Here is a 13,622-nt window from a genome sequence, read left to right as displayed (position 1 = left end):
GCTGTTCCATTGTTTGCCTCGATCGTGTACAGCAGGTACTGCAGCACTCCGTAGATACGCATGAAAACGTGCTTGTTATGTGCATGCACTGTAGGTACTTTGTACAGCTGTAGCTTACAGCAGTTCCATACAGCTACTATACCATCCCCCCTGGATGCTGCGAGCAGGACTAAAAAAAGAAAAAAAAATATGGAAAAATAAAAATAGCAAAATGCAACTATTGCCGAGTACGGTTTTGGATGCAGATATCGACCGTGTCGGCCCTGGGACTAGCCGCCCGCCTCCACGCATGCAGGCGACCAGTCGCACCACCAACCGCCCTCGCCCTCTGTTGGCTCCCCAATCCAAGCACGCAAAGGTACCTGAACCTGATCCTATACTGGGCTACTGTGCTGTGCCACTGGCCGGCCCGTGCCGACGCTTGGCGGAACTCGGTCCAACCGTCTCGCAGGCAAAAAAGTACCTGCAGTGCGAAGCGAGCCGAGTAAGGCAGTATCTTGCAGCGCACATTACACGGCATGAAGAGCCTTGCAGGGGATTTACATGGCGGGTAGCCAAGCAGTTCTCTGTATGGATACCTATCCATGCTGTAAGACATCAATGCTCAGTGCCGCTTTACAGTACCGAGGTGTGCAAGGTACATGTAACAGGTTCTTGAATGCATTGCATTGCTGCCCAACAATGGCATCAATCCAAAGTATACTTCGTACTCTTACAGGGAACATTCCTTGTTAGTGCAAGTTAGTACTCGTTCGATCTTCGCAACGGGAGCTGGGGGTCCTGCCATCGCTCTCTTGCAATCAGACAATGCCGCTCCCCTTCATTGGCATTGTGTCTTGTCCCTTGCTGCAATTGGCGAATCGTAGACAGCTGAAACGGTTGCCTGTCCTTGTGCTTATCCGATAGGTTGCACACCCCGGAGCGGCCTCCGCGACGCTATGGTACTATGTCTAGCTACTCGTATGCCTTACAGGCCGCACTTTCAACAGCTACGGGAGGATAGCCGTATGACGCGGGGCAGGATCGGGGAGAATGGCTTCGGCGGAAATATGTAGCCTCAACGGAATTATAATGGATAATGTCTATCAACATCGCCGGGGACGTTCCGGGAGGCATATCCTGGCCTCTTGCTGACCCCCCTCAGCGCCCAAAAACTAATGTGCTGTACCAGTGGCTGCAACCAATGCGAACCAGAAAACTCCAACTAGCAGCCAAAAAACAGCGCTGTGGTCAAAGCCAAACACCAAGCTAATCAAGAACCATTTGCCCAATCATCCAATGCTTTCCGGGGGTGGTTTACCTCCCTTTTATTCTTCCTCCCCCCCACCGTCTTTCCTTGGCGATACGTAATGAGTACATTTGATGCTCATATGAGTTTCTATGTCGGGGTTCCCGTTGTCTTCTGTTCTGTACATGTGTGTCCTGAGCCTGGTTTAGTTTCGTGTCGGTCGTCTCCTCCTCTGGCTTTGCGATGCTTCCCCATCGTCATCATCATCGTTGTCGGAGCCATCATCGTTGTTTCTGGAGCCTCGCCCTCTATCGTTTCCTTTCTTGATTGAAATTATACATCCTTGCTCTTTCAAACGCTTGGCTAGACTGCTGCTGGCCACCATGCCGGGAAATTCTTTGGCGCTGTAAACCTTAAAGGGCTCGCTCTTGATCTCCGCCAGGATGGGAAAGTGCTTGACCGTCCCGGCCCGGCTTGGGTCTATCATCATTAATGTAAATTTTAATCGAAACGAGCCCGGCGTGCGGCATGAAAGATCGGAGAAGCAGAAGAAGCACCCCTCCTGTCCGTTCTCGTCCTGTCCCACAAATGGCGTTGAAACGAGAGAACCCATCAGCCGTCGTTGATGCTGGTATTCCTCGGGCATGTAGGAAGAGTCACGCTCCCCTGACTCGTCAAATATGGCGCAGCTCATGACATAGCTCTCGTACCTCAAATATACTCTGATTTCTTCTTGTGTAAATTTCGGGTTTCTAACCACGAGCTCCACAATCGGAGGCGGATCAATGACTCTTCGATCTCTATCACCAAACCCACAAGCCCGTGCCGCGTTTGGCTGCTGGCGCATCTTGAGCTCAAAGCTGATGTCACTCAAGAACTTGGCCTTGTTAGCAGCTAGTAGATTTGGGACCTGAGCCGCCGGGGGTCCTGCGCTGTCTGAAGTCTGGGATGGCAATCGACCTGCAGGCCTTGCAGGCCTTGCAGGCCGTGCAGGCTCTGGCTCGTATGACGATTCCGTCATGGGAGTGTCTTGGTCGTGTCTCGCAACAAAAGACGGCGGGACGCCGCTCTCAGGATGTTGGTAGGATCGCGGCGGTGTCGTTTGGCGGTTCATATGGCTCATGCCCGGAGGGTACTGTGACAATCGCGGATCGGTCGTGTTGTCCGGCCTCCCAGCTGCTACTGGTGGATACATCTGAGGTGGTTGGCCTTGCCCAGTCATCTGATGGGGAGGATAGGGCTGCTGGGGAGGGATGGCGCCGGCAAACGGCATGTGTGGAGGAGACATAAGAGGGGGCGAAATTGCATGGCCAACGTTATTGTGAGGATAAGAGTGAGGGTGAAAATATGAATGAGGATCTTGAGAAGATGGCCGAAACGTGTCTGGTCCGCTGGGTGCTCCCGCGAGTAGACCTTGCGGAGGAGGCAATCGCTGCATTCCCATGGCGGGGTTTGCAGAATAACGATCCATGGCGACGTTGTCTGGTGTGTGAGGCATATGATCCAGCCTGGCAGAGTTCCTGGGGTCCATCTCAATTGAGAAGCCAGAAGGTCCTGTGGATAAGTTGTGATGCCTCGACAGGTCGTCTTGGCCGCGCCCTGGAGCAGAAGACATGATCAGTTCTGCCCTAGGACAAGCAACGGGATGAAAAAAGGTGCAATGGGAGTAGGCAGGATCAAGCAAATACGAGTAGGCAGTAGTGCAATGTCGGCAGCTAGAGATGGCCGTCTTGGTAGTAGGTATATTAAGGTCAGTCAGCGCACCCTTGCTCTAGAGCGAGACGCGCAAACGGGTCAATGCCGTCTTGGTCAGAGATCTCCTAGACCCCCATTCCAGGGCTCAATCGGGAGGAGTTCTTGAACCAGGTAGAGGGAACTGGAAGCTGCATGCCTGCAACCAAGATCGTTGCTGGCGTGGGTGGAGGGGATGATGTGTGCGCTGATGCGGGGCGGCAAGAGAGGAGTGTGTGTATACAAAAGCTACTGCAGATTCGGGAACCAGGACAAGTGCAATTCGGTGCTGTCCAGTATTGCTTACTTGTAGTAGGTCGTCTTGAGGAGCTTGAACGCAGTGTTGGAGGTGCACGGCGGAATGTGCGGCAGACGGGCACCGTTCACCCACAATCATCCGCTTGAGCGCGGCCAGAGCAGAAGCTCAAGTAGGGGGAGGGAGAGGGAGAAATACACATGTGCATACTTACGATGCAAGCTGTCGATGCGCCTGCCGTCCCTTGTGAGACACAAGACGCACCACCCCGGCGATTAGAAGAAAAAGCGGCTGCCGGTCGTATGGAGCACTCTGGCTAGGCAGAGACTTATGGGTAAAAGGTTATACTGAACAGGGTGGCATCTAAGGCCGTCGAGGCAAAGCAGGCAAGTGGGCGCCGAAAGTAGAAGAATAGACAGTGACCAATCCTCTGCTCGGCTTGGCACGAGTATTCGGTGATGTTAGCACCAATGGAAGCACCAAGTAAAACTCGTATGAGAGAGCAAACAAGCCCCTGCCTCGATGACTGAAAGGGCGAAAGACGGTGGGTGGGACACGAGGCGGCAGCTTGATTGCTCGGCAATACGGATTCGCTGGTGACTTTGCCAGTTCCAAAAGCAAGAACAAAGGCAAACCAAGACAGGATGGGAGTGGGGGAGGAGTGAAAGAAGAGACACGGGAGCGCGAGTGAAGGCGTTGGCGTGCCGAGGGCCACGGCGGGCAGGATGAATAGTAGGCCAAGGAGGGTCTGGCTGGGAGACGAGAGACATTCAATGGCCAGTGGCCGTGCTCGGAACGTTTTTGCTGCCAAAGCCTTGTATCGGGTACTCGATCATGGAGGTATACTCGTACATGTAATGTAGACATTTGGCCCATCTTTGCTTGCGCTACCTGTACATGCTCGACGTAGCACCGGTAGGGAACCAACGCATGAGCACTCCACAGACAGACACGCCGCAGAAACAATAATGAGACCACTGCGCGAGCGGCCCAGCCGGGGGTTGTCAATTGGCGCTGGCCAGGGGTGCGCGCAAGTTACAACTGACAGATCTTATTTCCTACAGGGCGGAGACATGCCCCATGTCACAGCATGGTTGATGTGGCGGTGGGTGAATCCGAATCGCTGGGGCCGCTGCGGCTTACAGTCTTGCGCATTGATTCCGCTAGTAGGCGAGCTCAGAAGTTGTCTTGTGCGTACGTACCAAGCCATGGAAGCAATACTACCTGTATGGTCTGTATGGTCTGGAGTGGTGCTGTCAGGCAATGCAGAAGTGGCTCCAGGCAGTCGGTGGTCGCGCAAAGGTTTCTGCTTTGGAAGACGTGGTATCGGGAACGGGGCAGCAGCTGCGGCCTGCCCAGCCAGATTCCAGCCCAGCCGCGACATTGGCACCTCCAGGTCGCAGCTCAGGGCGCGAAGCAAGGCGCGAAGCAAGGATGGCTGTTGGTGGCTTTGAGCACAAAGTGTCGGGTGATATTACCTAACGGACGGGCCAATCTAAAGGGAGACCGGGATATTGGCAATTGCCCTGATGTAGGTGGCTATCCATCTGCACCGTTGTAGGATCAGATCAGATCAGCTCGCCCGCCTCATGCACCTAGAAGATGAAGAAGTTTGCTCTGAGTCTTTTGGAGATTGGCAACAGCAGGGTGCGTCCCGCCACACTGCTTCGGTGCCGAGCAGGAGAGCTACACCCGTCCATACTGCCCAGTGCCTGGGGCATTTGGGCATGAGCCGATGTGGCTGCCGCCAACCAGCAGCATGGAATGATGGGCCTCGATCCATCGAGATCTAGTCCGTCGGGCCTGGAGGTTCGAGTTGGGGCGGAGACGTGCGAGACGTGCCCTGCCTTGCGCCCTAGTACAACCGTATGTATGTGCGTGTGTGCATGTGCGGCGAGTACCGCCCTCGTAGGACTTTTCGAGTCATGGGGCGGGCGGCACGGCTGGAGCACTGATTTTTTCCTGGGCCAAGATGTGAATTTGAATCCCGAACTCTGTGGTTGGACCACCAGAGTGTGATGGAGCGTGACGGCCTTTGGCTGGTGCTCCTCCAGCTTGAGTGGTCTGTGCTGCCTTGCCAACTTGCAGGCCAAGCTCAAGTACGGAGTATTGGAGCTGGTCAGCCGGCCCGTATGATCGGCGAAACGAGGGAATAGACGACGGCCGCCGAGAATGTTCGTTGTCCGCACTCGTACGGTACGAGGCCATGTAGCGGTACTGCGACCCTGGCCTCAGCGATCCACGGCAGTGCCTGCACGGTACGAGAATTGCTCCAGAGTAGCATCCACGATGCGTTAGCATGCCCAAGGCGCGTCTGGCTATTCTTACTCGTACACCACTCGCATATCAGCATCACGACGGGGATTTTTTGTTGACGCACGCACATGGTAATTCGCCGTGGTGCAAGTCACTTGTTGAGGAAGCAAAAGCGAAGGGGGGCTGGGCGAATCCTCGAGGTTCTGGACGAAGATCCTTGTACAGGAACTGTTGGCCTTTCTTTTTGCTTTTTTTTTTTCCCCCTTCCTGATCCTTTTTCCCCCCTTGGGCCTCTTGAGGATCGTCCGTCACCTGCAGTGCTGGGCCAACGGAGTCACACCTGAACAGCAGCAATGCTAGGTACGGAGTACTACTACCTAGTACCTAGGCTTGGGTAGTACCAGGTAAACAATACCTCCAAGGACTGGACGTTTTCACATCAATTCATTATTACCTGTACTCCGTACATTAGCACCTGTATCAATGAATGTCCAGAAAGAAAGGGCAAGATCCAGTTTGGGCTAATGGTATCCCTGCCGTGCCGTACCTGGGCCTGCTAACCCAAAACATAGCAGCTAGAGGGCGCCGCGTCCGGTTTAACAGGCCTCGGGCTCTCAACTAGTACTCGTACTCGTAGGTTTTGTGTAATTTTCTGGAGGCCATCCTGAGCATGTTTCCAAGTTCGATTAGTACTCGGCGACGTTCTTGTACGTTCTTGTACTAAGGCAATACGCGACGCAAGGCATTGATCCTGGATCCTCCAAGCAAGCGGCAGGGCAAGCCGGATATTGTCCGTACATAGTACTTGTGCCTAGTATTGACAGCACAGAGCTGGCAGGTTCCGTGCCGTAAGTGTGCCTGCCAATGTCTGGGCATCATCAATGACAGGGCAGGCAGTTGCCAGAAATACAGCACCGGTACAGTACGAAGCTAGCACACAGGAGATACTTCAGCACGTCGAATGTCAAGCACCTTTCTAACCGTGCAGGGGCCACTCTCCAATTCTTGGAGCATCACGGTACCCAGGTACTTGCCTAGGTACCTACCTATCTATACTTTACGAGCTCATACCCAAGGTACCCAACATGTTCCTTCTAATGCCATCATATCATCGGTGGTTGACCGTCTGCTTGGAGGGGGACCTGCCTAGTGCCCGCAGCGTACCTGCCAGGTATCTACTGCGTCCTTTCAGCCAGATTGCCCGCCATCGGCACTTGCGTCCTTACGCCATCGGACCTACCACCCTCCTCCTCTCACCGCCATCTGATTTGAACAAGAGCCAGCAGAATAAGGTAAGGTGGGGTTGTGCCGCGGAGGTGCTACCTATACCTTCCTAGGCCCCTCTGCTTATCTAACACCTCTGCCTCAGGAACCAGCTGCTGCTATACGAAGCGCCCAGTCGGAGGGTTCGTGAAAGAACCACTTGAATACCTTTGCCGTGTCTAGACGGCATCACGACGCCAGGCATTTTGGGAATGGCCAATTCGTCAGGCAAAATGCTTCTGCCCCCCCCCCCCGGACGAGGCACAGGTACCGAGACAAGCACCAGCACCAGCACCAGCACCAGCACCAGCACCAGCACGAAGCAATCCCAACACGACTCCTGTTCTCGCTTGTCAGCCGCACCCCCCGGACGCTCGTCTGTCTCGCTGCGGGTGAAGTGCTCGTACCAGTACCAGTGAAGCCAAAACGATTTGTCAAATCGAGTGCTCCAGACCAACGTCCCTGTGCAGGTGAGCAGTCACCTTATCACGCTCTGCCACGGCTACGGGACAAGCAGCCAAGCGAGGCCACCTTTCCCTTGTGGCTGTTGCCTTATCCCTACCACCTGGCCAAGACTCTTCTGCAATGGTCCAATTTGCAAGGCTGGGCCGGACTTGTCTTGGACATCATGACTTTGCCAGAAACAACACCCTTGTGCCGTTGGTCGGAATGGTCGAAGCTGCCGAGTACTGCTAGTAGAGTGGTAGTACAAGTAGCTTCACTGCAGCGCTGGTACAACACGTTGTCCGCTTCGTCTTCTTCTCATTAGCGTTCGCGTTTTTCACTCTAGTCGCCAAGAACCGGGCCCGTGGATTTACTTATCCAGGCTGGCTCGCCATCCCCGTCATCTCACATGCACTCTGTACAGGTATGCAGTAATAGTGCTCCATTCAGGTTCGGCCTGCAAATGGGAACATACGACGGCGCACAATATGGCTTCCCCTGGCCATCCGAGAGTTGCTGGGTAGCCTCGTTCCAAAAGACTTCGTTGCATCCTCCCGCCTTCCGCTTCCCGCCTTCCGTCTTCCCCGGCGAGGACAAGGTCCTTAGACTATGAGCCAGGGACTTGCCTTGAAGTGGAGTTTTTTGAGCGGAGAAGCTTTGCCACGACAGTCAACCCTTTCAGATCGAACGGTTGACTTCGAATCAAGACGGCATGAAGAATGATTATCAGGTCTCACACCATCATGCGCCATGTAAGCCATACTGGCGTACTGCTGCCTCTTCTCCGCCCCCTCTTCGTCCATTCCGTGAAAATTTTCCTGGTGTCTCCATGTCTCAACTATGTCTCATCCATGGACAAATGGGCACTCACTCACACACGTGCCTCTGTGTGATGATGGTGGCCCGATATTACCCCCTTCACGCTCATTAGCTCATCGGCTTGTTCACGGTCCTAGTGGACCAGCTGAGGCTAAGCATTGATCTCACGGCGGCACTGCCGGTTGACATGACGCGAAAGATCATGTAGGAATGTCGAAACATAGATTTGGTGTGCCAAGGCGACCACGGCCTTCCTGTCTATAACCTCTTTTGTTGGCACCCAGTAATACTATCGACAAAGTGTGTGTGTGCTTGTCCTTCTATATTCTCAAGTCCCTGGCAGGCTATGTTTCTATTTTGACAACCCTGGTTCTCCCTATCTCCTTTTGCGGTGTGTCGACATCACCTGGATGACTTCTGACAGTCGCCACCAGCGAATGATCCTGTGTGAGGCATGCTTAAAGCCCAAATCAATGCTCTTTGCTCTTCCCCTTGGGATCCTCTTGGGATCACCAGTGGCGCCCGTCACCGCTTAGCAGCGAAAGACTCGGTGATGATGTAAAGACACTAAGCACGGCCTGAAAGCTCACAGGTCCTAAGAGGTTAGGTTGGGTTACGAAAATGACGACTTGATATAAGACAGTACTAATTGCTTCAGGGTGTGTAGAAGAGACGCTTACGGCGCCCGCAAGTGTTCATTATGTTCTATCCTTGCCTTCTTTGGATCCAAAGCGCCAACCTTTCGCTGTACATGGAGTACGTGGCACAATGAGACCAGCCATATCTCACCGAGAGTTGTCACGAGTCTCAAGTCCGACCCGCATCATTGCGCTGCTAGAGTCTCTATTCAACTGCATTGGGAGTGTCGCGACATCGTTCCGAATCGCGTTGCTATATGCTCCCACTTGACACCCACCCATCACATTCACCTACCAAGATGAAGAAAAAAAGACTCACCCGCGGGCAAATTTGCATGAGGCCAAAAGGAGCCGTACAGTGGAACGAGAGAACCAATCATGGCCCATTAGTGATGCCGCAATCCGCACCGCACTGGAACTGCTCGGTTGCTCATGGGTCCCCCCGCTCCAAAGCCCACATTCAAACGTGGCCAAGAGAGAGCTGGCTGTCAGGCATTAGACTCATGTTTATGCTCATCAGGGCTTAATTTTATCTCTGGGTGCTAGAACTATTATCTCACACCAACGTACGAGGCGCCTCACTTGACTGGGCCTGGCTGGCTTGGTTGCCCTGCATATTAGCGGTTAAAGCCTTTGCTTTGGGCCAACTGGACGCGCCAGATGATGACCTGTCAACTCAGTTGCTGTGTTGGACCAAAAAGTATATTAGCCGAGGGCGAAATTGGAGCGGCTGGTGCGGCTGGTTGTCAAGACGTTGTCAAAGGGTGAGGGTGTCGTGCTACCCGCCCTGACGTAACGGTGCGGCGGCATAGCCGACAAAACAAGAGCTCGACATTTGCTCGTTTTGGGCATTAATCTTTTGCAAAGGTTGATGCTGCTGGAAAGCGGTGCTTGGATTTGGCAACAGCCGTATGCCCGTGGAAGAGACGCTGCCCCCTTCCCCCCCTTGGCTCTCAAAATGGTTGACCGGTGGCACATAGCTGGCTGGTAGGATTTCCGAAAATACAAAAATAGGAATAGCCCGGTTAGATTGCTTGTTGGGCACCTTTCCCCCTGGCAGGCTAAGAGCTAGAACGAAGCCAGAGCTGGAATATACGACAGGGGGGGCAACTATGGATGAGATATGGCCTAGATATGGCCTCCTATACGGAGTCCATGGTAGGCAGTATATCGGCACTGACAGCATGGTGTTTGTCAGCTATAATTAACTACACATATGGCAAAATTATTCTCTGCTATGTCGAGGCTATTTTCTCTCTTCCTTGCAAAATTCTTTTTACTTATTGTTTACTTAGTGGTTACATGGAAAGATGAACTACAGCTGCAAAGAGACCTATATTTCCATTTTGGCCCATGTATACAGAATGTACAGAAACTCGCTATTAGTCGACAAGAATTCCACCGCCTCGTCTTCCTTTAGGCCGATTCCCAGGATATTCCCCCAGCCCGTGCCCTTGAGCCCTTCTCATCCGCCCATAGACGGGTATTGATGTTCCCCGAAATGCCAGTATCCCTCCTAGAAGTATGTATATAATGGTATATGCGCGTATGCAAACTAAGTACCCCTTGAAGGAACAAAAAAAAAAGAGTATTATATCCTGCATCCCAGATAATTGCGTTGTAAAGGAGAGGGGGGTAAAACGCCATATTTTGATGCGCTTTATTTGTAAATTACGGTAAAGTAGTAGGGAGTGTAGAGATGACAAGGTCGTATGTATATATGAGAAAATATTAGGCGTTGTTCGTCGTCGGTATAAAAATCGTTGAAAACATTAAGTTTAAAGCGGAAGGAGCTGATTCCGAGCAGTATGATGTTGTTAAGATAGTGATAATGGCGGCAATAGGTTTAAGCTTGATAGGATTCTATACAATCCCGAAGCATCGAGAGGGGCCGTCTATGAAATCGAGACGAGGGTGGCAAACGCAGCACATAGGACAGCCAATGTAATGGTATAAATGGCCGGTCGTAGAGCGAGGGCTTCTGATGAGGCCGGCGGGAGAGTGCCGTTGACATAATTCGGACCGCACAAAGTATTGACTTGGCGTGCAGCATCCACGTAAACATTGGCAACAGATTGGCTGCGGTCTGCAGAGGCAGAAAAGTAGATGTCCATCGTCTTCTGAGTGCACCAGCTGCAGGAGGGGTTAGAGCTGCCAGGTAGGGCCAAGCCGTATGGTAAAAAGTAGAGGTAGGCATCCGAGGGCGTGTTGAGGTTGGTGACAGCGTTGGCAAAACAATACTGGCTCGAGGTCGGATCCTGGAGACAAGTTGCCGCATAGATGGTCTTGTAGGCTAGCAACCCGTGGTACGCTTGCAGGACTAAAGTCTGATTCTGTGCAAGCTCCGTCTTGCAATTGTTACTCTGGGTGAGGTTCGTCGCAGCTTGGTTGAGAAAGGTAGCACATGAAGCTGAGTCAGCTTGGCAGGTTGCGTCGAGCACCCGGACAATGCTGAGAAGCGACTTTTCGGCTTGAAAGAGACCAGTCGATGTCTGTCATCTCTGAGTTAGCAAATTAAGCCTTGACTGGCAGATATTCATGTTCTGTATCCCAAATTCGGGCAGAAAAGAAGATCCTGAACGCACCTGCAGCATCATAGAGAGCGGGTAGCAGCTCTTGAAGGTGGGATTTGAGAGGAGACCCGATATGAAGCTGGAGCAGGAGTCGGTTGAGCCCTGGCTCTGGAAGGCGGAGGCTGGCGTATTGTCAAACGGCACAGGCAATGGGGATGATGACGGGCTGCTAGTTGGCTTGGTCAACGTCGTAGTCGAAGATGGAGTATGTGCACTCCTTCTTCTCTTCTCGCCCTTCTCGAGTGTCGTGGCATCATTGTTAGAACCGCTGCCAGGCTCCTCGTGGAGAAGCTGCTCATGCTCGCCAATATCGCTAGAGAATCCATTAATCATCTCCACAGAGGAGGGCGGCGAGGGAGGCTGGCTGAGATCGATTGATAACGCGGGAACGCGGGTTGAAGCACGGTTTGGTACGGAGGCAGCAGATCCGAGTGTCGTCGCCAGAAATGCGACGAGGAAAAGTGCGAGCCGCATCTGGTACAATCGCCGTCTGGGTATCTTGGCCATGGATCGGCCCGTAAAGACAGCAATTGCAGAGTTGAACATGGTGAACACCTTGATATTTGGTTTTGATAACCCCCGAAGCAGTATTAATGCTTTTCGTCCCAGATCGCAATGCCCCAGAAACTCGGTGAGGCTGGCGTCGCAAGCAGGTTATAGTCGAGGTTGAATTAATTTCGTTTACGGATGCCCAGGAACTGTACTGCTTATCGAGGCGTAAGGACCATGACTCGATTTAGACAGAGGTGCGTATAGGTCGAAGTCGTTCTCGTGGTCGATTGCTATAGGCAACCCGGTCCCAGAGAGGCGGTTGAAGGCGACGACGGTGCCCAGATGCGCTCTCTCGTTGGCTAAACCGAGGTTCCTAACTCGCTCCCTCTTTATTCCCCTGAACGAACAGCGTCCTCTCCCACCGAGGACTGTTCTTTGTCGTATCCCTCCACCACCCCCCGCTGAATCCGTCTCGCGATATAAGAGCCGGAAAATATACTCTCGGGGGAGAGAAAATCACGAGAGAGGGGGAGTAGAAAGACCGGTTCCAAGTCGATTGTCGGCACGGCGAGTGACACCAGCGCACCTACCGTGGTAGGCAAAGAAAGGCCAGGAAAGACCAAGACAGGCAGGATTACTAGTAGGGAAGGAGTTGGTGTTGATACGAGTACAGGGAAGGTCGAAGGAGGGATGAAAAGAGCAAAGATGTGCAAAAAAAGTCCCGGAGCAGAAGTACTAGGTCGCAAGTATGGAGCAGAGTGGCGGATAGGGAAGGGACGACGCGGGACTGCAGCAAAGACCCCAGCTGCGAGGCAAGCGCGACTGGAGAATGGAGGTGCGTATGTGTAGTTAGTTAGTTATTGGGCGCTCTTGTTCGAGCAGGAGCCCCGCCATGGACCGCCATGGACGGTGTGCGCTGGACTAATCGGTCCAAGCCCATGCAGCTAGTGGCTGCGGGCACGGGCATTGTGACAAAAGACGGGGTATGCGGCTGCGATTGGCAAGGAAAAGAGACGGAAAATACTTGTACTTGAAGAAAAAAAAAAGGCCGCACGAGCCTTGGCCCGCTGGGGACGTGCTATTGGGGAATGAGCTGAAGAGCTTAATCTGCACCGGGGGATTGCAATTTGGCCAAGTTGAGGCGTAGAGAGTGCATGATTGGAACATGGTATCAATCTCTCTCTTTGTTTTTTTCTTCCCTTGGAGACTTCCATTTCTTTTGGGTTGCATTCTTCACCAGCACGAGTACATAGCAATACTACTTTGATTCTTGGCTGCAAGTGAGCAAAAACCAACGGGAGAGCTAGACCGGCGCGCCAATATAGGCGAAGGAGCCTCCCCTGGCCTAGTGGGATAACGACGCCGTTGATAGCGCCAGGTGAGTTTAATTGCATCCCACAGCGTAGCGAGACGGACGCAAGCCACATGGTGGTGCTATTGGATGACTGTACTTTTCGACAACACAACGACCTAAGGTATTGTAATGCATTATCGTTACGAATGTCTACTTACTCGGTACTATAGTATTGTAAAGACTGGACTGGATATCTTCAATTACACAGGCAATGCTTGAAAATGCAACTACGTAGATGCTGCATCTTGGTTGTCATCTATCAATGGAAGTTCAAGGCCCATTATACTGCAGGTAGCTACCGTAACTGTTACACGTGCTGTATAAGGACACATAGCTTGGGTAGGGTAGCACTAAAACGGCTCCCCCCTCCCCCCCCTTGAAGCTCTAGAATCAGGCCGCGCTGCAAATCAATAGCGCCATGCAAAAAGCTTGGCCTGCCGCGCCCACCCTCCGGCTAGCGACAATCCGGCTGCTTGCTCCCGCTAAGCCTCAAATCCACCGTTTTTGGCGACGCTCATGGGATGCCACCAAACGGGCTTCGTGATATTGCTCTTGCAGATTTTGATTT

At 52.8% G+C, this 13,622-nt stretch overlaps 2 protein-coding genes across 2 annotated transcripts; both read right to left on the bottom strand.

The window, feature by feature from the left end:
* Positions 1-1,433: 1,433 nt before the first annotated feature.
* On the bottom strand, positions 1,434-2,843 carry TRIVIDRAFT_61392 (uncharacterized protein; the record flags this gene model as incomplete). Its single annotated transcript, XM_014103335.1, has 1 exon — positions 1,434-2,843. One exon carries the CDS (start codon positions 2,841-2,843, stop codon positions 1,434-1,436), a length of 1,410 nt encoding a protein of 469 aa, XP_013958810.1.
* A 7,762-nt stretch (positions 2,844-10,605) lies between these two features.
* TRIVIDRAFT_128224 (uncharacterized protein) lies at positions 10,606-11,370 on the bottom strand (the record flags this gene model as incomplete). Its single annotated transcript, XM_014103334.1, has 2 exons — positions 10,606-11,127; positions 11,221-11,370. Coding segments are annotated over 2 exons (672 nt in total), but the record flags the coding sequence as incomplete, so codon positions are not given.
* Positions 11,371-13,622: the final 2,252 nt, after the last annotated feature.

Source organism: Trichoderma virens, assembly GCF_000170995.1.
Source record: "Trichoderma virens Gv29-8 chromosome Unknown TRIVIscaffold_4, whole genome shotgun sequence".
Lineage (NCBI taxonomy): Eukaryota > Fungi > Ascomycota > Sordariomycetes > Hypocreales > Hypocreaceae > Trichoderma > Trichoderma virens.
Note: the sequence above shows the minus strand (reverse complement) of the source record. Positions and strands in the feature narration are given on the sequence as shown.